This window comes from Balearica regulorum, chromosome 1 (genome assembly GCF_011004875.1).
Source record: "Balearica regulorum gibbericeps isolate bBalReg1 chromosome 1, bBalReg1.pri, whole genome shotgun sequence".
NCBI classification, from domain to species: domain Eukaryota; kingdom Metazoa; phylum Chordata; class Aves; order Gruiformes; family Gruidae; genus Balearica; species Balearica regulorum.
Genome location: NC_046184.1, coordinates 96,805,127 through 96,829,933, shown reverse-complemented (window position 1 = coordinate 96,829,933; position 24,807 = coordinate 96,805,127). Strand labels below are relative to the sequence as shown.

Genomic DNA, 24,807 nt, shown 5'->3' with positions numbered 1-24,807 from the left:
AAAGCACCAGAAGAAAATTATTGGTATCTTCCACCACTGGTAATCAGCTCTGCTTATTATGTTGTTGGGTGGGTTTTTTTCATTTCATTTTATTATTTTTACAGTAGCCTTTTGCTTGTCAATTACTGGCTTCCTAACATGCAACAGACACTTTACTGTGTGTGCTGCACCGAGTGAAGTTTTACGGAGCGGAGAGACACGTAAGGACCTACCTAGATATTGTGAATGGCAATAGTGCAGCAGATGGGTAAATCAGCACAGCGGTATTCTCTTAATAACATCATAACACATTTATTGCATTATTTGTTGTACTCAAAGAACCACAGGATGATCTTCATTACCGTTATGATTTTTTTTCACTATGTAATATACTATTCTGAGGGTCTTGGATGTTATTGTAAAAAGTGCAGTATTTCTCTTTACCTAAGAAAGCTCTGTATATGTGTAACAAGATCGCCATAGCCTGCCGCATCACATAAATGTTTTCTTTCTACCTACAATGTGTGTTTTTTGCTGCAGAAAGGAAAGTACATTTCTCATCAACGCTTTTGTGCAATGTTTCTGGTTGCACATCATGTAGATAAACACAAACATCCTTTTGCTGGTTTTGCTTCTTTTTAAGCTGCCTTTTGGAGGAAACATGAAAATGACAGTGACTTCTCTCAGGTCTACTGCAACAGGATAACTGCAGACTAAAGCAGACTCTGCCCCATAACTTCTTCAGCATTTATGTTAGAGATTACTGCTCTCAACAAACCTCTGAGCAAGCGACAGGGACACAAATCTTATTACAAGATCGATAAGCTCAGTATTTCTGGTCTTTGCATGTCTATGGAATGTGTCTGGGGCTTTCCTGGCAACTACAAGTTCTCTCAGGTGCTTTTCAGGTGGGAGTTTTTTCACCTTGGCCTTCAGTACCTTCCTGCTTTGGGCAGGCCAAATGATGCACCAGATCAGAATTACATACCTGAGCACGTTAAGTTGATTATTACGTTTTCCAAACTTCTGATATTTTGTCAGAGCAACAACAGTGACAGCAAGATGTAGGAAGAAAGCAAACAAAATACAATTTTCCAAAATCCAAAGTGAAATGTAAAGGAGAAAGAAGAAAATTTATCTCGTCATGGACATCTGTAGTTTCAATAAGTACTATGAAATGCAATGTGAAATGCATCTAACCACATTCTTAAATAGATCTATCAAATCAGATGATGGAAATGTAATCAGCAAAATAAACTTTGCCCTCAAATGCTTGATGAGATGCTTTTTGAAATAATACTTGCAAAATTGGAATTCAAGCTGGTGTGCCAAAAGGAAGCATACAGTTTGTGGTACATGATGTGTCATTTTTTGGTAAAGCATCTGCTTTTAATACTGGGCCTAATCTTGTTTGAAAACTACATGCAGTTCCTGCCAAATTTCATTTAATCCCAAACAGTGGTTGAATGGTGTCTTTGCCTTTGCTGAGTTTGCTGTGATTGAAATTACAGTAAATCCAGCAACCACTGCAGAACCTGCACAAAGAGTCTGTGAAGCAATGATCAGCCTGCACGAGGTATGCGTGCACCATTTCTGCATGTGCATTGAATACAGTGTTTTTGAAACATTGGGTTTACCTCTTAGGTGCCACTCTGCCAAACAGCCTTGCACAGAAATCAAAACAAGCACTAGAAGTATGGCAATGAGTCACACCCCACCTTTACAGGACTTCTTTTCCTTTAGTCTAGTACAGTCTTGAGGGCAGATTAATGCCTGCTGGTTGCAAAACCCCAACTGGCAAGATGTGTGTTGACATATGACAATAAAAATAAGTAACATGCTAGATACTCATCCAACCTTCTCAATCACAAGCCATCTGAAACTGATAAGTCTTTCCAAGGTTTTCCAAGTGACTGGATTCTGACCAACATAAAGGTCACAAGATTAAATTTACCAGCTATTAGTTCTTTTTATATGCACATAAGAAACAGATGGAGCAAGTACTTTCCAAATTCAGTAAATGTTTCTTCCATCCTCACCACGTTTTTACAGAAACAGGGGAACTGTCACAGTGGCTTAGACCACCTGACCATGGAGACCTGTCCTTGACAGCTTCAGAGAAGGAAGCAGAAAATATGGAATGATATCAATCTGAAATGCTCTTTCCCTATGAATATCTCCCAATCCTTGCTATTTAGAAACTAGTTTATGACTTGAAGGTTTATATCCCATACAAAATGTATTAGTCAAAAAGAGACCTGATGTTTATATGGAAAAGACACAGTACCTGGAGTTCGTGACAGGTCATTGGTTACCACATACAACACTTACTATGTGATCTCTCAGATGAATAACACCTGGAGCGGCTCTGTTGCACTGGAAATCATCTGTAGTTCTGCAGTACCCATATGAACATAAGCAACTGCACTGTAGACATATTATTAGTACCAAACCAGATATCCCAAACTCCCCTTTTTTACATGCGGAAGTCTACCACAAAACTGTTTCTCTTCTCCTCAAAAAATGTCAATAACAATTGCTCAGAACAGATTTGTCCCCCCACCCCTACTGCCCCCAACTTTCAGGGGAGAACAAAACTGTCTGTGCTAACGCCCCTTCCTATAGTGCTTCCAGTTGAGCGCATCCTTTTTAAACACCACACGAGATTTCTGTGTTAAGGTGCTTTATAAATCAGTGGGTATTACAGCGAAATCAATGACCCGTTGCTGTGAAATTGCCAGAATGAACAGAAAACTATTGCTGTTAAAAAGATCTTTTCTCTCTCTCTCTCTTAGGATGGATTTATAGACTTCTTGGAGTTCATAGCTGCAATAAATTTGGTTATACGAGGGAAAATTGACCAAAAATTGAAATGGTATTTTAAGCTATACGATGCTGATGGAAACGGATGTATTGACAAAAAAGAACTATTAAGCATATTCACGGTAAGCAAGTTATGACCAATAGCAAGAGCATTTGACATAGTGCATTGCCCCTGAAACAGCGGTTTCATCATGTGTTGTAAATGGATTGTCTGTACTTTACCTAATGTTTTACAGTTGTAAAACCAGAATTGTTCTGGCTAGTGACAGTCCTGCCATTAGTTTCTTGCTTATTGAAGTAAACATATGTAAGTAGTATTTTACTTTAAATCACAGTTCTACAGACATAAGGCTTCACTGAAAGTGAAAAACTGTAGAAACAGTAGAGACATTATTGTGATAAACTATACTATAAGGCAGAGTAGAACTGAAGCAGCATAATGAATAAAGCGGTTGGTTACAAGTGTTTGTGCCAGTCTATTGTGGAAAACTGGTTTCTCAAACTGAACTTGCTGCAAGAAACAATATAGATGTCATAAAAATATTCCAATATTTTAATTTTTTGAAAGGCTCTTAGATTTGTTTACTACAAATGCTATTGCCCCTATTTTAAAACTAAATTGGGGAAATTTAATTTTTATCATTAAATCATGCAGTGACATTTGGACACAAATATTGTAGAAAATTTTGCAGAAAATTCAAACCCATGAAGGTCCATTTCAAACCCATAAAACCAAAGAAGTGTAATTCTTTCCTTAAAGTGATTTCTGTATTTTTCAACTTGCTCTAGTGAAATAATATTTTGCACTTCAGTAACTGCTTTCATCCAAAAGATATCACATGGTTCCTTGCAAGTATGAATGGCTTAATACTGCTCCCTAAATGTACAGGACTCGTTACAGATCAAGGTTTTGCTGCAGGGAGCATAAAATCTAAATAGGAATTTAATGTCATAATAAACAAGGAATGTACTTTTTCCTGGATTCTGTATTACTGCTGGTGCCTGGCTAGTCACTGTTAGAGACTTTCAAGAGCTGTTGCCCAAATTAAAAGGAACTGGAGCCAGATGGAGCCACGGGGTCAAACAAACAAAGTTGATGCGTCACCTTCTAAAGAGCAGCTTTCTAAAGGTAGAAGGACAGGCTGCATCTCCCAGATTTCTCCTCATTTAAGACTAATGACATCTTTCTTTTGCAGATATTTTCCATCATTTTTCACCCAGAGGCAATGAAATGACTGTGCTTTGTCTTGGGCTTTATCCAAAAAGAGAATTAAAATCCTTTTAATGTAAAGAAGATTTCTTTTTAAACTTACTTGGTTTTAAAACCAGTTTAAACCTCTGTGTGTTTTCTTCTCTTTCGGGGTACAAGAACTTTAACTTAAACCTGCCTAAGTCATTTGACCTAGGCTAAATTAAAATCAGTGGGCTCTAAACAAAAATAAAAATACAGGCTCACAGCCATTAAGGGCCCTGCTTATACTAAGTATCAGTAAACAAGAACTTATCCGAAAAGATATGTCATATCCGAGACATTAATTTAAATCACGGAAGTCCTATTAAAACTTCACCTGTCCCTACAGCTATGCAAACTTTGGACTAGCAGATAATTATCAACCATCAAAATTCCTTCCAGACAACCATGCACACTCTCAGTGCCTTTTACAGTCCAGTTATTCTCTTTTATTATTTAAGGTGATTCTGTGGTAGTCAGTGATTCAAGTACGTCACGAACCATTGATTTACTCTTAGCGTTACCACAAATTTAACTGTGGCAGAGGTACAACCTTCTTCTGAAGACTGCATCAGGGTCAGACATGTGGAACACCAAAAGTATCTGAAGTAGGAATTAGTAATACAATCAAGTTTATGTACCTACTTTTGTAAAATTCTTGCTGTCTTTTTCAACTTGTTTGTGCAAAGTAAGATAAAGACAGTGATGGTCAGGAATTCCACAGCAGCCCTGAAAAGGTTTAACTTACATTTTAGTAAAATATATGAGTTCTAAAAGAATATTGGAAATACTGAAGGAAACAACTGGCACATATAGTGAATTATCTTACACAACAGAGTTCGTCTCAACATAATTCAGGTGTAGAAAAACAAATTCTATAGTATGTCCATTACAGAATATATATGCATGTGTGTTTATGCATATATATCTTTGTATTTTCCCAGTCACTAATTGTGATATTGAGTTTGAGTCCAACTCTGTAAACATATGCTTGTTGCTTCTGGACCACTGGGTGTTAACATATAGGCTCATATTTTATTAACCCCAGTGATCACCATAATGCAAAAACTACTGTCTCAGTGAATGGGATAAAATTTTGCAAAAATATTCACATATACCTTTAATCCAAGTATTAGGTTCCTTTATGACAGAAAAAATAGAGGGGACACTTCTGGTTTTTTTAATTTCTTTGGAGGACAAGTACTTTCTCCCAACTTCCTGGACTGCTGGTCTGACTTATTTGTGATTACTAAGTTAAATGTGTCTTAATAGAAAAATGACTTAGGCTTTCTCCTCATGTGCTTTCAGCTGTGAAAAATAATACTATATTTAAATCACACAGACCATAGGGCACTCTCTGAAGACACAGAACTCTCTAGGGCCAGATAAAAATGCTGCTGTGGAATCTGAAGTGTATTGCAAAGCAGAGGTGCCACATGGTTTCAGAAGACCTTTAGAGATATGTAAATTAAGCTGTAATCTTCAGGCTGTTATGTTAATTAAATTTCCAATCCTCATTACTGAAGATTTACTTGAAATAGCTATTTATTTAGTGATGTTTGCAAGGGTTGGTGAACTAAAGAGTTGCATTGCAATTACTGCAGTTCCCAGTGTATTGTTTTCACAACTCGATGGGAAAAAAAGGTCTGAAAGAACTTTCTGCATTTCTGCCTTCAGGCTATCCAGGCTATTAATGGCCACACTAACATGTCTGCTGAAGAGTTCACAAGCATGATATTTCAGAAGATAGATGTGAACAACGATGGTAAGAATCTAGGTTTTCTTGGTGTTAGCAGGGATTTTTCCCCCTTAAGGAAGTATGGGATCAAGAGGAGAGTTGAACACACTACTGAAGAACTGACTGGTTTAGACAAACTGAAAGGCTGAATCTTTTCTTCTTTACCGTATTACTTCAGCTTTACAGCGAAGTGTAAAACAACTGACCGTATTAAGCCAACATGGGAATTACATGCAGTAGGGGCTAAAACACACAGGTCTTGCACTGTTCACCCACTGTTTTGCTCTGCTTGCACAGCAAAATGAAAATGTGATCAAGGTATTTTTTTAGTATATTTATGTTGGCTTAATCTATCTAAAATGGATAAGAAAACCAATTAAGATGCATGGTTGCACAGGCTCTAGCATCTTCTAAAGATTGGACAACATATTGGATGTCCCTTGAAGGCTGATTGTTAACACATGCTAAGACACATGTTACTGTTTTTTCTCAAGATAGCTAGAATAAGCCAATTGGACTTGCATTTGGAAACTGAAACTTTAATTCACTGCTTCAGAGTTGTTTTTAATAGAAAACCTGTCACATGTGAATGTCTCCCCTCATACTTCTGATCATGAAGATCCTCCTTCCACTGGCAATTACATTTTACATCAATTACTTCAATCATTGACAAATTAGGGATATTAGGAAAGCGTTGCAGAGCAAAATCAGATCCCAACCAAGAATTCTGGGCATTTTTTTTCTCATTTTTTGGTCTTATTTGGTGTACTAAGGTGACTTTTAAAAAAGCTGTTTGTTATATATAATCAGAGTATAAACAGTGATGCTGTAATGCACGTGAATAACTTGTACAAGATTTTTTCCCTATCTGCTTGGCCCATCTTTTGGGTGAAGGCAAATTACCAAAGGACTCCAAATAACATATAGTCATATTCTAGAATCTAACCCAAATTCTATGATTATTCATACTTTGGTCCCTGCTTTGGCCATACGTTTACTGCAAGTAATAACTATCTGAGCTAGACCATTAGCTGAAAAAATAACTTTTGTGTCTTACATTTTGGCAATGAAATGCCAGAACATGAATTATCCAGAATTATCTTCATAACACTCCCATTTCAAACTGCTTTCCATAGTCAGTTATTTTTTAGATAGATAGCTTCAAAGCAGCAGGACTAGCTCCACCTGAGGAATGGGACAAATTTTACCAAGTTTAGCTTAAACTATGCTACCTCCTTGTAGCTTCTTATTAAAGTACAAATAGACAAATAAGTTGCAATGTCCTTCCTCACGTTACATACAAGAAATAATCCTATGGTTGTAGGGAGCAATTCTTAAAACAAATCTTCTGATGGCTTTGCAATTTATTTTCATGAGCTCAAGGAAATCTGAGACCAGCCACAGGTGCAGTGAGTCTAGGGATGCCAGTATAACCACATCTCACTGGTAACTGCAGTGGTTTTTGTACACTTGCTGGTATTGGTACTTTAAAATATATAGCCTGGGATCAAGAGGAGAGAATTGAAGACCAATTGACCTGCATAAGCAGGAAAATGATGCAGCATGTCCATCTGACAAGTCCTGGAACTCCATCCAACCAAAGACCTCAGTCAAAGGCAATACAGAGAGAAGGAGATGGGAAGTAAGAGGAGTGCCTAGGATAGAAGGAGAGATCACAGAATCACAGAATGGTTAGGGGTTGGAAGGGACCTCTGGAGATCATCTAGTCCAATCCCTTTGATAAGGCAGGATCACCTAGAGCAGGTTGCACAGGATCACGTCAAGGCTGGTTTTGAATATCTCCAGAGAAGGAGACTCCACAACCTCTCTGGGCAGCCTGTTCCAATGCTCGGTCACCCTCAAAGTGAAGAAGTTTTTCCTCATGTTCAGATGGAACTTCCTGTGTTCCAGCTTGTGCCTGTTGCCCCTTGTCCTGTCGCTGGGCACCACTGAAAAGAGTCCGGCCTCATCCTCTAGACATCCACCCTTTAGACATTTATGTAAGTATTGATGAGATCCCCTGTCAGTCTTCTCCAGGCTAAACAGACCCAGCCTTTCCTCATGAGAGATGCTCCAGTTCCCTAATCATCTTAGTGATTAACAGGAGGAGAGACTGGAGGAAGTGAACAGATGAGTGGCAAAGCAGGAGGACGCAGACAAGTGTACAGAGATGGCTTGTTCTGTCTCTGCTCCCGGGATGATTGTATAAGGGCACTGGGGTTGAAAAAGGAGGTGTGAACATCCTCAGGGGACTGCACTCCAGCTCTGGAGAGGGTCTTACTCCTCTCACCGAAGCCTAAGAGCCAGGACTTCCGTCAAATGACATCTTTCCACTTTAATAGTGCATCTATGAGCCTGCTCACCAGTGCAGTGAGGACCTGTATGACTAAAGAGGGAGCAGCCTTTACTGCCCATGGGTAGAAAGTGGTTTTCACATTTTTCAAATGCTGATCATTTTGCTTTTTCACACCAGATGAAGTTTCCAAGGTTGCCATGAACAAAAACTAAAACACAAAAAAACTCCAGGGAGTACTTAAATCCAAAAATAGCCAAAAGTCATCTAGCTAATCATTCACCAGAAGTGCATGCAATTTGAATTGCTGCGCCCCTGCACCCTGGGGCCCTCAGTCATCCAGCTATCTTCCTCTTTGCCTGGCCTCTTGTCATTTCTTATTTCACTGAGAAATCATTCATTGTTGTGATTTTAACAAGAAACTTTAAGCTGTTTTCAGAGGAAAGAATTAAGCTCTTCCTCTTAAAGCAAGCTGTGTTTCCCCTTTCAGAGAAAAACAGTATCACTGGAATAATTTCTAACCAGAGAATTGTGTACACTTCTGTGTACCATGCCAGCAGACACATGCCTGGGACTGGCCTTTGCTGACGGAAGAGAGCAGGAAGAGGAAAAATGCTAAATGATATTCCTGCTCCTCAATAAAAGAGATTTTATAGTTGTCTCACAAATTCCAAGATATTACCTGATTTTGACATGAGCCCCAAAAATCATGCTGTAACTGACTATTTCAGTTGCTTGGAAGAATTTATCTAATCAAACCACTTAACCGATATTTTTGACTACATCTTATCGTGGCTCTAAATAATCCTAGTAGTCAACACAGGGAGTCTGCCTGGTAATCCTTAGCAAACCATGCCCTAATCTCCGTTAAAACCAGCTATAAAATAAATTTCAGTTAGTTCAGTGAGAAGTGGTCCATCCATCCAGCTAAATTCAGCCTTGATACAGGCTTCATTAGCGCCCTTTTTCACACATTCTTGTCACCATGGATACTGAGCACTCATAGTTGTCCTAGACTTCTGTGAAAGATGTGTTTGGTCTCTTTTAACAGAAAAAGGTGAGTCTGAGTTCTAAGGTCTGTTGCAAAGTGGGAAAATAATAGAAAATATTCTACCTGCGTTTTCCTATCACAGAGAACAGGGAACCTTCTTGAGGGATTCAATCTGGCATGGATGGCCTTGTGTTGGGTTGAGAGTGATTGCTGGGTTCTTCAGTTCCTAAGGAATACCTGATTTCGTTTTAGGGGAACTGACTTTAGAAGAATTTATCAATGGTGTGGAAAGAGACGAGGACCTAATGGAATTGATTACGAAAAGTTTTGACCTTTCCAACGTACTCAAAGTCATACAGAGCGGCAGGAGACACAGCATCTGAAGGATCCAGTGACGGATGTGGCATCTGCGTCATCATTTCAAGGAAGATAATACTTGATACATTCAGAGAGCTTGATGTCGTCAAAGCCTGCCCAGACAATATTGAGCAGCCCGATTCAGGAATAACCATTTTCACTTTTGATTCCATATATCTCCTTTACTTTTCTTTATTCTTTCCCTCACTAATGACTGTGGCAGCCACAGAACACAAACCTTTGCCCACATATAACAGAAAAGCTATTTGATGCAATACAAATAACTTGGTCTCTATGAATACTGCTCAGAGTAATCAATAAAACACTAAAAATATCGCAAAATGCAACCTTTCTAGAAGACACAGAACTCATACATTTCTCTTTTAAGTGGAGGCTCTTTAACCTACTATTTAAAGTGTGGACATAAACTTCTAGGTAGGACTGGTTTCTATCTGGATCAATTAAGAACAAAGGCTGGTTTGCATTAACTTAACATTTGCTCTAATCAGTACTCAAAATCGGAGTAAGTTCTCCGGAAAACACCTCAGTCAGCTTAATATTCCTGAGATGTGCATCCTCCTTAACAAGCGTTCTGCCACTCTCAATTTTATTACGTCTGTAAATTAAAATAATGTGATGTTTTGATGGTTTTGGCTGGGTTCAGCTCCTGTTCTTTCAAATTAACCTTTTATAGAAGCACTGGAATGAAATTTTGTTATCTTTGTAGAGTAAAATTAGAAGTTCAAAGAATAGCTAAAACCGAATCATTTTGTAAGCACTCTGGTTTCTCAAAGATTTATGTCCTTTGACTTGTATGTCCTCCTTTCCAAATCAACTTGTTTTCACTGGGCTTTTTGCCATGGCTGCGTGAGACGAAAGGTAAGAGGTATCGTGACTCGTCCCTGCTGATGGGACTGCTGGCTTCTGCCAAACAGACTGTTTAACAGCTGAATTCTTCCTGCCTTTCCCTGACGGGGAGTACTAATTTAGGTATCTTTACCCTGCCCAGATACCTGGGCAAAAGCTTTTAGCAATTCAGTCTCTTTGAGACTTCTACCTTCTTTCAAACTGGGTTGCAATTGTCTCTGAAGGTGGTAGCTGTTAGGAGTGCAGGAAAGGCATTCACAGATGGCATGATCACATATGCCTCATTTTCTTAGGAAACTAGGCAAAAAACAACTCAACCTTACTTTATAAATAACAAGATTAATTCTGAGCTGAAAGGGAACTGCGCAGACTGTCTGCAAAGGGAAAATTGTAGTTCTCTCTGGTTCTGTTGGGATTGATTCTCTCTCAAGCCTGCAACAAGTTTTATCAAATTACTACATTATATCATAAGTTCTCCTTGGCTGACAGTGGCCTGCAGGCATCACACTAATATTGTTATCATTGTTAGAAGCATCAGCTTTATCCATTTGTGCATGGATCAGTGCAGGTTGAACGAAACAGTTATTAAGACTTCAATATAAAAATGTTTTTCTTCCAAATTCACTTCAAACCCACGTCCATTTGCACATGAAATGTGCTCCATCATCTGCAATTATTATCCCAGGTTCTGGTTTGATCAATGGAATATACTAAGACAATGCAACATGCATCACTTGACATTATAAACAGTTCTGACATTATAGTTCTGACATTTGAATCTTTTATATTCTTTAAAAAAAAAAAAGATGTATGAGATTGCTGGTGGTTTGAATTTTAAGTTCTGGTATTTATTCATCATTGACACATTAATATGTCATTGTCAGTATCAGTTTTCTCACACCCAGATTTCAAAAAGTCACTTTTCTTAATCTAACGCTTTTGTATTTTGATATGATGAGGGTAGTGTCCTTCTGAATTTGCTTTACAATATTTAAAATAAAATGGTCCAATTAAGCAATTTGGGTGTATGGGAACAGCTGTGGTTTGGATTTTTGCTTTTAAACTAATGAAGTTACAGACTTTGAAAAATTACTACTATCTATGTACACAGATTCTTTTTTTATAAAGGGATTTTAAAGAGAGTATTTCCATTTAAATTTCTCTAATTTTTCTGTGTAACTGTAATCATATGAAGTAAATTATCAATTGAAGAGGAGTGTTGTGTTGTATTAAAAAATTACGTACTTAAGAAAATTCTTAGCCATTTTTTGTTAGACTAAATTTTAAAGATGTAGCTGAGATGCTCATTTTCCACACTTTAATCTAAAATCATTTAGCAGAAACCTGTGTAATTAAGAAGCAACTATCTTTGCTGTTTAATGTAAACACTCTGGCATATCATTTCCAAAAATATTTACCTACAGTAACTCCACATGTGTTTGGGACTATTCATAAGATTCTATCTTTTTTTTTTTATAGTAAGTTGATTAATTTCCTTTAACTACCTAAGCACAATTTGATACACAGCTGCTTGAGATAAATCCATTATGGCCACAATTTTTCTATTGCTCTCATTCTTCTAAAGTTTGTCAGCTGCCCATCAAGTGTATCAGTGAAATCAGGTGGCACGTGGAAAACCTGTCAAGTGTGACTCCCCCGCCAAAGTCCTGTTCTGAAACAACATGAAGCTGCAACTCGTCACAGTGGAGGTGCTTTGTAGGCATGAAGGTACAGTGTGTGTGGACCTGACTGTCAGAATGCTTATGGCTATTTTCATAGAGAGCAAAAAAGAAAACCTAATGTTAGCTCCTGTTACGTACACCCCTTAGCAAAAGCATAAGCGGTCAAGGGGCAGTGCTGAACTGCTGATGCCAAGGGCTGGCAAAGCCCACAGGAATGCTTTTCCTTCAAAGCCCTGCATGGCAGAGGGAAAAACATTATAGCTCATGCTCTCAAGAAGTGTCTTTGTCAACAAGATTGATGCAGATGCCAGCTGTGAGTGTCTGGAGAAGCTGGGCTGCCTATATCATCATCACAGGGGGATGGGTTTTAATTAAGATAGATGTGTACTGAGAATGGCTAATAATTTTGTCACCGTATTCACCTTGGAAAGAATCACAGGTTTCAAATTCACTCTGTGCAGCTGGGTGAGCTTTAACAATCAACAGGGTAATTGGTAGTTTCTCTTCTAATATAAGCTCTTTTACTGTTAAGAAATCCTTATGACTTTATGTTCCTTTTATTGCATCCAAACAGCTAAAGGTAATTAGTGTGACAGTCCCCTCTTTCAAAAAAAATCTTAATTGTCCTAACATTATCTCTTTTTCTTTTCTGTTAGCTCAATATGCTAGGAAAATAAATAGGTACTTTTTCTTCTGGGAATTCAAAGCCACAAGCAAATTGCCTTTTCTCGTAGATATGAAATTGCTTAAGCATTAACAGGCATGATTAAACCTTATGCCATAGTTATGCATCCCTGACAAAGTGGGAGGATAGCTTGCTGTGGTGTGGAAAAGATCTCATAGCCACATTTACTTTTTTACCTTATGTAAGATTAGCTGTGCCATACAGACCATAACAGCTAAATATTCAACTAAATATTCCAAGCTCAGGTTCCCTGTGTGCAAGGATGTATGTCCATTTAGTTGCTACTGGTTCAAGATTTTCCACATGGAAAGATTTCTAGAAGTCTTGCATGATTATCGAAATTGCTGAAGATATCAGAGAGGGATTTTAAAACACTGTTTTAAAACCTTCTGCTAAATACAGTAGAATATTCCAAAAATAAGAAATTCATGTAGCTTTATACTGTAATTTTTGACCTGCTCTTATCAGAAAGCTAAGGGAGGAAACAGCTCAAGTATGTGACTTTAACATGGCAAAATCTAGCTGACTTAAGGTTGTAAGAGCTCTGTCTGAAATAAGAAGCATAATGACCCATCTCTGGCTGGAACAGGCTCTTTTGTCCAGTCCCTGCCCCACCTGTTTGCATCATTGGCATTTCTACATTAAGAACCAGGCTTTGGTGAACCCTTGCTTTATTCTCCAGTAACCTGACAACTTCTTCTGACCTAAAGATTAGGAAAGCAGCTGCTGCTCAGGTGGTACATGTAGCATGCAGGGAACTTTTTAGTTCTACAGCCCGACAGGGACACAGGACAGAAGACAAAGGACCAGCTTTGCATGAAGCTATATGCATCAATTTGAAAAGTGATGTCTTATGCTTAGGCCTGCACTGATTTTTGCCATATAGCAGCCGTGTGAGAGAAGGTTCAGCCATCAAAGGTGACTTAACTGCCAAAGAAAGTTGTTCTAAAAGTTTTCCTATATCGATACTTAATTTTTATTTCCACCCTCTCTGCAGTAGAACTGTAAGAGAATTTAAGACAGCTCACTACACAGGCATTACTCTGCTTACAAACAAAATCGTAATGAAATACTAGCTTTTGAGTTGCTAAACCATCAGCTACTACTGACTTCGGTTTGAATGTCTACTTGCTTTTACTAAGTCCTGAACTTCTCATCTCATTTAAAGCTGCACCACTTACAAAAAACATAGACTAACCTATATCTCATGTAGAATACCAGAGAGATGGGGAGGGCAGACAAGAGTGAGCCACAGAGCACCCAAAAAGGCCATGGGAGTGATCCACAGAACACCCAAAAAAGACCATGGGGAAAAAGAAGCAGGGGAAGAAACCTGAAGAGGGAGAGGAGGTAGAGGAGATCAGGCCCCAGGAAAGGGACATCATGGTGTGCCAGCCTCTGGCCCTAAGGGACATGCTCTGGGGGGAACTCCAAATGTCAAAGTACGGAAAAAAGGAAAAGAAGAGACTAAGGCCATGAAGGGGCATGTTCATGTTGTGACTGTTCTGTGCCTCAGACAATACCTGACAACTCAATTGCTTCTACAAATGCTCAACAAAACCTTAAACAGAAAGTATATAGTGCTTCATCTGAGACTCTGTCTGAGATTTGGCTCTGCCCTAATGGAACTAGAAAACTTCTCCAACAATGCACTGTTGAAGGAAGAGCTCAAAAAAGGTCACACGCTACCCTGTATATGCCTATCTCCTGCACAAAGGTACAAGCCAAAATTGCCTTCTGAGATTGTCTAGCGTTCAGAAAGAATTGGATTAGTAATGTCACAAATAAGGAATTTGAAATAGTGATAACCTGCACCAGCAGTTTCTTCTACCTGAGGATAGTACTGGGGCACTACTGCTATTGCACTTTATTTCTCAAATACCAAGGGAATTAACCACTCAAGATGTCGTTCTTCTGTTTCTTCACAGAGGGTGTTCAACAGCCCAGTAAAACAAATACACCTTTTGTTGTTCCTCTCTGTGTTATTTTCATTAGCTATCCAAGTTAGTAAGATACCAACAGGTGTTGGCATGCAGAATTTTGCATATTGTGGAAAACTGTTTATTTAGGAAACACAGTGATTTCTTCCCTCACAGGTTGCCAAACAACCTCTCAATGGCAATAATGAAATAACTATTTTGAAAAAACATTTTTTTTTAAAAAAAAAGATTAATGTATTAGCACTGTGATCATTTTCCTTTTAAAAATGAATGAAATATTCATGAAAAGGGTTGACAGAGTTTTGAGTGTATCAAAAGAAACTAAACTCCCATCAGGCTTCAGGCACAGCTTTTCATTCTTAGCATCCGTTCACAGGTTTCTTCCATCCCTGTCCCCAAAGCAATAAAAATTATGTATTTTTTTTTTACCTCTGGCACATAGCTTTAATGGTTCTGGACAATATGGGAAGAGTTTGCACATTTCCTCCTCTTTTTATTTGAATTACAAATATTTGACAAACCGCTTCTATCCTGGAGGATTTCAAATCGCCTCAGATTTAAAACAGCTCACTTTTAAAGAGCTGCTAACACTTTGAGGAAAAAGTTGAATAATTGCAATTAAACAGGTTTTTATTGTTCTTTCATTGTTCCTTTATTATACTAAAGGTGCTTATATCAAAAGAGGATCTTTATTCCATTGCCCTCATTTACTTTTTAGTTGGGTCAGTCTTCCCTTTGATATCCTGTTCACCAGCTCAGCTTCTAATAGCAGTGTCAGCTACCAATCAACTTCAACATAGTCATTTAGTCATTTTTTGAGTAATGCAATGACTTCCAATAACATCCCATAAATAGTGAACATCAAACAGCTCACAAAACACAAACTGTAACTTATGACCAGAACTGCCTCCAAGCAGAATACTTTTTCAGTTTTGATGAAATTTTGGGCTCTTCCCTAGAACTTCAAAGTGCATTTTTTTCTAAGTATCTATGCTGGTGAGATTCCCAGGCACTCAAGTTAGGAGCTGACTTTCCTTAGACAGTCAGTGGAAAAAGGAAGCTCTTGTAGTGGTAGGTCAGCACATCAGAACTACCATCCAAAGAAGGTGATATGAATAATCAAGCAAAATAAAAGCACAGTGCTGCTCCCCAAAAAGGGAAGCTCCAAAAATGATGTGTTTTGCCTGCCAGGGTTAGTAAACGCCTCTGGAGAACGCAATTGTAAATCTTAACTTAGTGCTTCCTGGTGGTTTTGATTGTTGCAGAAAGCACATTTATGCCAACTCGGATACAGGATGTGTTGTGCTGCCACCTTCTCTGTCCCCTGTCCAGAAGAGTGCCAAATGCTGCCAGGTCTCTGAATAAAAGCCAGATGTGCACAATAGGCAAGAAGCTATCTGTTCCCAGGACTAAAGGGAAGTGCCAACTAATGATCTTAAGACAGCCCAAAGTGAGGGTGGACATGTAAGAAATTACTGTCTTGCAGGTAGAAAAGTTAGGGGAAAACGGTTCAACAGCAAAGCAAATCCTCCTAGTCCCAAGAGTTTTTCCTGAAAGCGGCGATGGCAAAGTATGTTTGAAGCAAGACAGTCTGCTGCTGGCAGGAAGGAATATTTTATGTGAAGAGCAAGCAAATCGGATATGAATGGAGTATGACGGGTTGCTTTTCCACGTCTATTTTCCTATTCCCACTGTTTCAGTCTGCTGGTGGCTGAACTATGGGGGTTTTTTCCCCCCCCAAAATCTTTGTGCTTTTTTCCACTTGCCCAAAGTGCTACTGGAAGCTCGAGGGAGAGGGAGTCAGACCCTGAGAACAAGCAGGAGAGGACAGATAAAAATGGCTTTCTGGCATCTGGGGAGTAGCTTTGTGCTGGAGAAAACTGTTTCTTCACAGATGTGCTACTCCTGCTAATTATTTTGATTTCTTTCATTTCTGCTTTGCATTGACATTCAAGGCACACTGAGAAGATGAACCTTCCTGTTAATGAAGAGATATAATCAAGCATCTTTCCTATATATCTAAATCAGAGACATGTGGAAATGAGAGCCATGGTGCAAGGAGGCCTTGTGACACTATTCCCATGACAAGGCTCTGCTTATCAGACTGAGAAGCATTTCACATGTTGTGGTAATTTGCAGTAAAAATTGCCACAGATGGTGTTAGTTAGTGTTTGTGTAGTTTATGAGATTAGTATTTGGCTACAAATCTATCTCCACATGTTTCGGTGATACCGAAAAGGCTGCAGAAATAGAGAAGCCCAAATAAACACAAATTTTTCTTAAAGGAGGTTTTGTTGAGAATCAATTTCACTATAACCTGTAGTAGTATGGTGACCAGAAACAATGAACTATATAAATTCAGATCTAATTTCCACTTTAAAAGTAATCCGAATCTATATCTAAATGATTCCTGATCAGCTTTTTTTTTCCCCACATGGTGCTAATCTATGTATGAGATCACTTTTGAAACATATAAGCAAGAGATACCACCCCTTGACTAGCAGCTGCTTTGCTTCCTCCCAGCACCCATCTCCCTGTTGAGATGATCTCACCCCACCCCACAGTATAGGTCTGTGTTCACATTACCAGACCTTCTCTAAACGCAGAGAAATGCCTAAGCAAATAAATGTTAACCTCGTGCATCATAAGAGTAAGGCAGAAAATTAGTGCAAAGCAATACTTACTTCTTCTTTCTAAATTATTTGGGTATATTGTGCCAAAAGGCAGACCTAAACTTTCAGTTTAACCGAGTATGGTGATGTATGATGCTCTAGAAATAGGGGTAAGTGATGGGGAGCACGGTGTTCAGCTTGTTGAAGCAATCTGATGAACACAGACACAGCTCAGAGTCATGCAATAAGCACAGGTAGCTAGGGGTGCTGGATGATGTGTGAAGGACCAGGGCAAAATAGTGTAGACTGGGAACCTGTCTTCAAATGGGGCCATTAGGAAGCACTGCCCTGGCTTGTGTAGTGGGTGTACCTGGAGCTAGGGGTACTCTACTACAAATCCATGAGTGTTAGACACCAGATCAGACACACAGTGCCTCAGGTGCCAGAGGTGCCTCAGGACTCAATAGCTCTGCAGAGCCCAGTGCTCTGTACTTGTCACTTTGTTTCCTTCCCAGATAAATTGGGAAAAGAATTGGTCTATATCTTCCTGTTGTATTTTTTTTCATGTGGGGGGATGTAGTTCCTTCCCATTGTCCTGAAAAAAGGGCCTCCAAGCATCCACATTGTGCGCAGCTGTTGATGTTTTAATGTTTTCCAGGCTTTCCCTGTTCTTCTTGGCCCTGCTCCTATTTGTACCCACCTCCACCCAAGCTACTCCCATCAATGCATCACATTTTTTTTATTTTCTACTCAGCACTTTGCTACCAAGTCTTTATCCATCCCCTTTGATTTTTTTTCTGCAACTCAATCCTTCATTCAACTTCATACAGACCCTATTTTAATTTTCAAGCCTTCTTCACATATAAAATTTCTTCCCACTTCCTTGAAGAGAGCCCACAGAAGAAGGGTAGGGGGCAAGAAAAAGGAAGGTCAGAAATTAAGAACTTCATGCACCAACGCAACTGTCCTTTGTGCCTCAGAAGCAGTGAGCCATCCAAAGAAAACTGAAGCCTACATGTCCAGATGGGTTTAACTCCTCACTTTTTGATCCACAGTGGTCAGAAGTCAGAGATTGGAGACAAGCAGGACATGTCTGTAAGCTATGCTGCTCACTGACCCCATTTCATAGCCATGAATTCTTATGAGCTTTGTAATGGGGGAAGGACGCTCAGCACACCTTCTTTTGAGTAGGATATAAGTGAATTGTACGTCACATAGGCGTACATGCCATGTACCTCTGATTTAGCCAGGTACCTGCTATACAAAAATCCTTGAGAATACAGCAGCGTGTTTGAGGGTTCCCAGGTATGTACAGGGAGAGTCCATGCCCTGCGCAACCTTATGGCTCTTACTAATGCTACAGTCCCAGCTGTTTGGAAGCCAGCTGAGATACTGCTGCCCTTGCTGTGTTCACATCTCCCCTTGCAGGACAGACCCAGCAACACTTGACTTCCATAAAGCTAGCCTCAGACATAAGAGAAGCAGAGGGTTGAAAGAGGAGGGGAAATAATAGCTCAGGCATAGCTCTATTTTCTTTTTGTTCTCCACAGCAGCGAGTCGAGCTTAGAAAGGTGTGAATCTTCACAACTGCAGCCCAGAAAAAATCATTTCCTGTTTACCCCGGCAAGCCCTAACTTCTTCTGTGCTCTTAAACCACATAAAGCTTCTAGAACAGACACTGCCACAACACTTACACCAAAATATGCCATTCTGAAAATGGCCTTTCATTCTCCGCATACAGCAGTTCTCTCAGGCAACTGCAAATGTTTATGAGCAATTTTCTAATAAGGACATGGACACATCCTTTTAATGAAACTAATCTTTTCTAGCTGAGGATCTGCTATAATTTCACCTGGATCGAGCGACCAGGCATATGGTGTTGAATCAAGCAGACCAAATATTTATTTCGACCCCTTCAAAAACACCTTGTGGGCTAACTCTGGTTTGCCCAGCTCTTTGCTAAACAATTGCAAATGAGAAACATTCAAAAAATCACAGCTTGTTTATGCATAATTTGTACGCTCACAGTAGAAAGGGCTATGTATCTCAGCTAAATCATTTGCAATGAATAATTCCACCATTCGGTACAGATGCAGAGTGTTGGAAGTTACAGAACATTATGGAAATGTATCTTCCGTCCTCAGGAGATGGGAGAATTTTAATTCCTGGCACTGAAGGCAGGCTTGAATGAGAATATGATTAAACTTTTATAACTGCTTGATGTTTTCTTGGCTCAATCAATATTCTTTTCAATAAGCCCTTGGCCCGTTTCAGAAGCGCTGCCAATATTTGTTGTTGAGTAAATGTGGTTTTATTTTTCACTCCCGCTGATCTGATCAACAGAATGACATTGATTACAATGAGTGCTGTGTTCAAACATTTTAAAACAATTTAATCTGCTCATGCAGGACAGAGGTTAGGCAGCCGTGCTGATTACAGCACATCTTTTAGTGGCCTGTTACAGATGAATATGCTTTGATATCACCTCCAACGTATCCGACTGCAATCGTTCATTTGTGCAAGCTGGCAGGAAGGGATGGGGTCATGCAGAGTGGTTGCCTCCTTTCTTTCAAAGGAAGACCTAAAGGGACATGACAGGTAGTCATGCATTTCTCAGGAAGACGTGCATACTGGTGATAGACCCCAAGCCTTCCATCCTGCTGTATGTGAAAGTGCTCAGGGGAATTGGCTACAATTATTTAGATGCTAATACTCTCAAGCAGAGGGATGTTAGACTAGAATTTAGGATGTGCTCGCTGCCTATTCACCAATCTGCCAACGGCATGTGCATAACCTTGGGCAAATCACTTCACTCTGTGCCTTGTTTTTTCTGTCTATCAAGCAAGGTTAATAACTTTTACTATGTTTTATGAAAAAGTTTGACGTCTGTGCAAGAGAGGCTTGATGTGACTGTTGAGTTGTGGCATTCGTTCAGCACATTGGTGATGCTCAGTTCTTTGCCAATCCAGGCAGGAGCTACTTCTACATAATGCCAGAGAGAGTGAGGGTTTGGAGCAAAAGTCAATCCAGGCAGTTTCAGCTGACGCTGAGAAATTGGGGAAAGTGGTGAATAATGAAAGGGACAAGAATTGCTCATTCCTTTTCAAGGAAATTCTCATTCTTTATTTCAATGATAGTACAATTCTACTAAGTCTGATTCCTGAGTGTTTTACCCTGAGTCCTCAATGATAAAAAGTGACTTTTGTTCTCACTTCTCCATTTCCACATATGATAGAAAAGAAAATTGACCATTTCAAGGTCCTAGTAATTGCAGTTAATGGCTGTCCTAGTAATTGCTTGTCCCTCTATTTGCAGACATGGTGGTCGAACTTGGGACCTGCCTTTAGAAATGAGCTTACAGGTGGAGATATTTCAGTGATCAGGCGGCTTCAGAAGTAACCAGGTGCTGTGAGTTGAGCCCCACCAGCAGCCAAGCAACCACATGCATCCCAGTGGGACAGGGGAAAGAAAAGGAAGAGCAAATGCAAGAAAACTCATGAGTCAAGATAAAGACAGTTGAGCAGGTGGAGGAAAGAGGGGGGAAAAAACCCCTACAAAAAACAAGTGATGCAAAGGCAATGACTCACTACCTCCCACAAGCAGAGGTCTCCAAGCAATGGCCAACATGGAAGAAAAAAACTCTCACCACCTTCTTCCTCTACCCCAGCTTTTGTTGCTGAGCATGACATCATATGGTATGAAATATCCCTTTGGTCAATTTGGGTCAGCTGTCCTGCTGTGTCTCCTCACAACATCTTGCACAGCCCCAGCCTACTCATGCTCACTGGCAGGGGGGAGGCAGCAGAGGGAGGAAAAAGACAAAGCCTCATGCTTGCAAGCACCGTTCAGCAATAGCCACATAATTAATGTCTTACCAACACTATTTTAGCCACAAACCCAAAACACAGCACCACAGGGCTGCTATGAAGAAAGTCAGCTCCATGCCGGACAGATGCAGTACATCAGGAAATAAATGAAAATAGCATAGCAAAGTCCCATTCTGGCAGAGGACTGATTAGACTGGAACTGATTAAATTACTCCCCCACAAAATTAAATATGCTCTTGAACAACTGAGGGCAGTAAACAACCTTCAGGGAGAGAGTGAACCAGCAAGAGCGGCCTCAGAGCCTGCTCCAATTCCCTTCCAGCAGGCCTGCACACAATGTTCAGAAGTAGGGAGCTAAATAATGTTACTCAGCGCAGTGCTGTGTTTGGGAGCTCAGCAAAGTATTTGGCTTGATGGGCAGGATTTTTGATGGCTTCCTGATGGCCAGCTGGGGTTGTTTTTTTGCTTTATGTTTTTCTATAAGCAGAGTTATGGAGTGGTTGGATGTGTTTAATTATAATAAGGTTTGGAAACAGTTGTCTGTTTAATAGACACTCGTGCAGGGACTGCCTTATGTGAAGGAATGAATTTGTGACTTTGGATAGAGTGGTAAGGAGGAGTAAAATACTGTTTTCTGTCCTACCTCTAGGAAAACAGGGAAGGCAGGGCTCCTCACAGAGGTGCTGGTACACAGTGCCTGCTGCAGCACCTAGCCTGCACTGACTAATTTACCGTGGTGTTTTCCTGGGATGCTCATGCTCCCTTTTCCACAGGCAGCCAGCTCTTCTGCATGCCTACAGCTACTCCCCCCTCCACACTTTCTCAGTGGTTTTTCACAGCCTCTGAATCTCTAATTATATTCACCAACTTGACACGAGCTGAGCTGTGCAAGGGTTTCTGGAAAAGAGCAGTTATTTTATGCTTTCATACTCCTTTGCAAAAAGAGTGAGAGCAGCCTGCAATCCGGAAGAAATATACTGAAGAGAGATGAGTTTGTCATTTCAATAGTCAATGTGATGTTTTGGCTGTATCTGAAGATCAACATTTACAGAGAATAGATGTGTAAATCGCTTTTTATATGACTCTTCAGAGGCTGCTTTCAGAAAATGATTTACTATTCCAGATGCATATATACTCAAATATATTGACTGACTGGAGAGAGTTCAGAGCAGAATAGTAAAAATTATCACTTAGTGCAGATGTTTTGATTTATAATAAAGTGATAAAAATATTAAAGGGATAAAATACAGCTTGAGGCTGGGCTAACTAATGAGTTAGAGAGGACATGGCTCTCTCCAAATATGAATAAACACCATGAATAAAACAATTACATATGGCAGTGTACCACAGGGTAAGCGATGGCACACGTAACTCAGTCCCACATATTATTCTTCTATAAGCCAAACTAATCAGAGAGAAGTTGAGGTTAAATCTTCTGTATTTATGTATGTGTAGAAATGTATAAACATTTCTGCACAGACCTACTCAATAGAATTGCAGAAGATGGGGAGCTTGGACACAACAGAGGATGAGTTCCTACCACTACTATGCATGCACCAACAAAGTTTTCTTGAAATGTCGGTATTTCTCCATCATATTAATTAGCAATACTCTCTTTTATAGCAAAAAATGGCACAATATTCATTGTTTATTTAATCATAAGATTAAAAATATACTGGCTGTCTTCATACCACAGGAAACTTCCTGCTCATATCAGTATGCCCTTTCCCAGTGGCAGAGCAAGAGTGAGAACCTATCTAAGAGCAAAGCCTTGGAAGCCTGGCTGTGTACTGACTGCGGGACCAGGACATTTTCATCTCTCCACTGGTCCTGTCCAAGGCCCATGCTTCCTCACGGCACATAACAACATTACACCTTTACAACCCAGCCACCCCCACTCAAATGAGGACTGCAAATCACTCCTCGCAGTACTCAACATATTCGTGACTTCAGAAATAGTTTTAATTATTTATTAAGTATCTTCATTGGAGTAGAACCTAAGACAAGGACTTTGTTACACTGAGCGCTGCATAAACACATGACAATGGGTAGTCCCTATTAATTTACAACGGGGTAGTCCCCATATTAATTTACGGCAAGCAGCAGACACGAAAAGAAGTATGGAGGAGCACTAAGAAAAGACAGGCCATTCTCTGCTCACACAAGATGAATGACAGCTGCTGTTTCCTATGGGGACCTTAACATCATGGGTTAATTTAACATTCTGGTTTTTCCTTGCTTCCTTTCTTTTGCTTGCTTACAGTTTGATACACTACCTTGCTTTGCAGTCAGCACAAATGCACCCTCTGGGCAAAAGCATTAGCTAACATTTGTTGACTTTGTGATTCCTAAGGTCATGGAGTTTGAAATTTTTGCTTACACCTTATCAAATATACCGGGTGGTAGAAGAAATTCTTTGCAATTTAGTGCTCCTGTCACTCTAGTGAAGTGCAGCATGAATTCAAAACAGCCAAAAGTAACTACTGGATAGACTGGCGGAAAGACTTATCAAGAAGACTGAAATAACAGGAACATACCTTTCTTTTCCTAGGTTAGTGATTACCTCAAATACAAAATAAGTCTGGGGCTATTTCTATTATTTCTAGTATAAAATTACATATTAAGAGATTAGAAGACACTAAGGTTGTAAAATGAGAGACTCCTAAGCTAGGGAATGCCAGAGGAAAGTAATAAATCTCATCCTATGCATGCACTGTATTTCAATCTTTACTTATCAAAGCACTGCAAGGGGATCACAAACCCCCACAATGAAGACCACAATGACCCTAAACCCTACAGTGAAGAACCAGACACTTTATGAAGCTTTTTTTCCACCAGCGACTTTATGATGCATTTTTTCTATGGGAAAAGCACTTTATTAAAAGAACTACATAGTTACTTATCCAATACTTCCTTTTATCCTCCTTTAAGTGTGGGCCTTCAGGTCTTATTTGCTACACATCATCTAAAGCTTGCCCCAAACATACATAGACTTACTTATCTATTAATAACTTCCTACTAATATTCAGATTTATCCCAATATTTGACCTTGTTGGAAATATCACAGAATTTATCTTTCCACTATTCAGGGGAGTAAAAGTCACATTATTATTCCTCTTTTACCCAGGGGAAAGGCAAGATTATAGGGAATTGGTTCAAACTACTGAGTGCCCACCAATTTTGTCAACTCAGTCTGAGATACATAGAATCTGATTTATTCAGAGTTTTTACACTTTTTTTTAACATCTTAGGAAGATTATATAAGCTTTTATATATTCAAAGCAGAGCTTCTATCGAAGTGAATAGCAAGAGAAAGTGCTGAGAGCTTCTGCAAATCTGCTCCCAGGTGGGAATCAAGAAAATAAATATGCAGTTAGGTGATCATCAGTAAGATTCTGGGTTTTAGATGATTTGTCCTGCATTCATCCCAGTGGGAGGAGAGTGACAAATGTAGGCGTGGGATCTAGTTCATCAGCTCGTTCTTTCTCTTCCTGCTAACTAAAATCAACACTTCACTACTCTTGTAACTGGCTTGCTCACCACACACACGTAATATTCTTTCCTGGGTAAAAAACTGGGTAGATGGCCAGACCCAAAGAGTTGTGGTGAATGGAGTTAAATCCAGTTGGAGGCCGGTCACAAGCGGTGTTCCCCAGGGCTCAGTACTGAGGCCAGTTCCCTTTAATATCTTTACCAATGACTTGGGCAAGGGGATCGAGTGCACCCTCAATCAGTTTGCAAATGACACCAAGTTGTGCAGGCATGTTGATGGGCTTGAGGAT

General features: G+C 39.6%; 1 protein-coding gene across 2 annotated transcripts in view; it reads left to right on the top strand.

The window, feature by feature from the left end:
* GUCA1C (guanylate cyclase activator 1C) overlaps positions 1–11,611 on the top strand; it is a 134,807-nt gene extending 123,196 nt beyond the window's left edge. The window contains exons 2-4 of one of the 2 annotated variants that reach the window (XM_075767657.1): positions 2,775–2,924; positions 5,711–5,798; positions 9,308–11,611. In XM_075767657.1, the coding sequence (XP_075623772.1) occupies positions 2,775–2,924; positions 5,711–5,798; positions 9,308–9,438 (369 nt within the window). In that variant the 3' untranslated portion in view covers positions 9,439–11,611. Of the gene's footprint in view, positions 1–2,774; positions 2,925–5,710; positions 5,799–9,307 lie in introns of those variants that run through there. The other variant, XR_012837884.1, reaches the window with a different exon arrangement.
* The last annotated feature ends 13,196 nt before the right edge of the window (positions 11,612–24,807 follow it).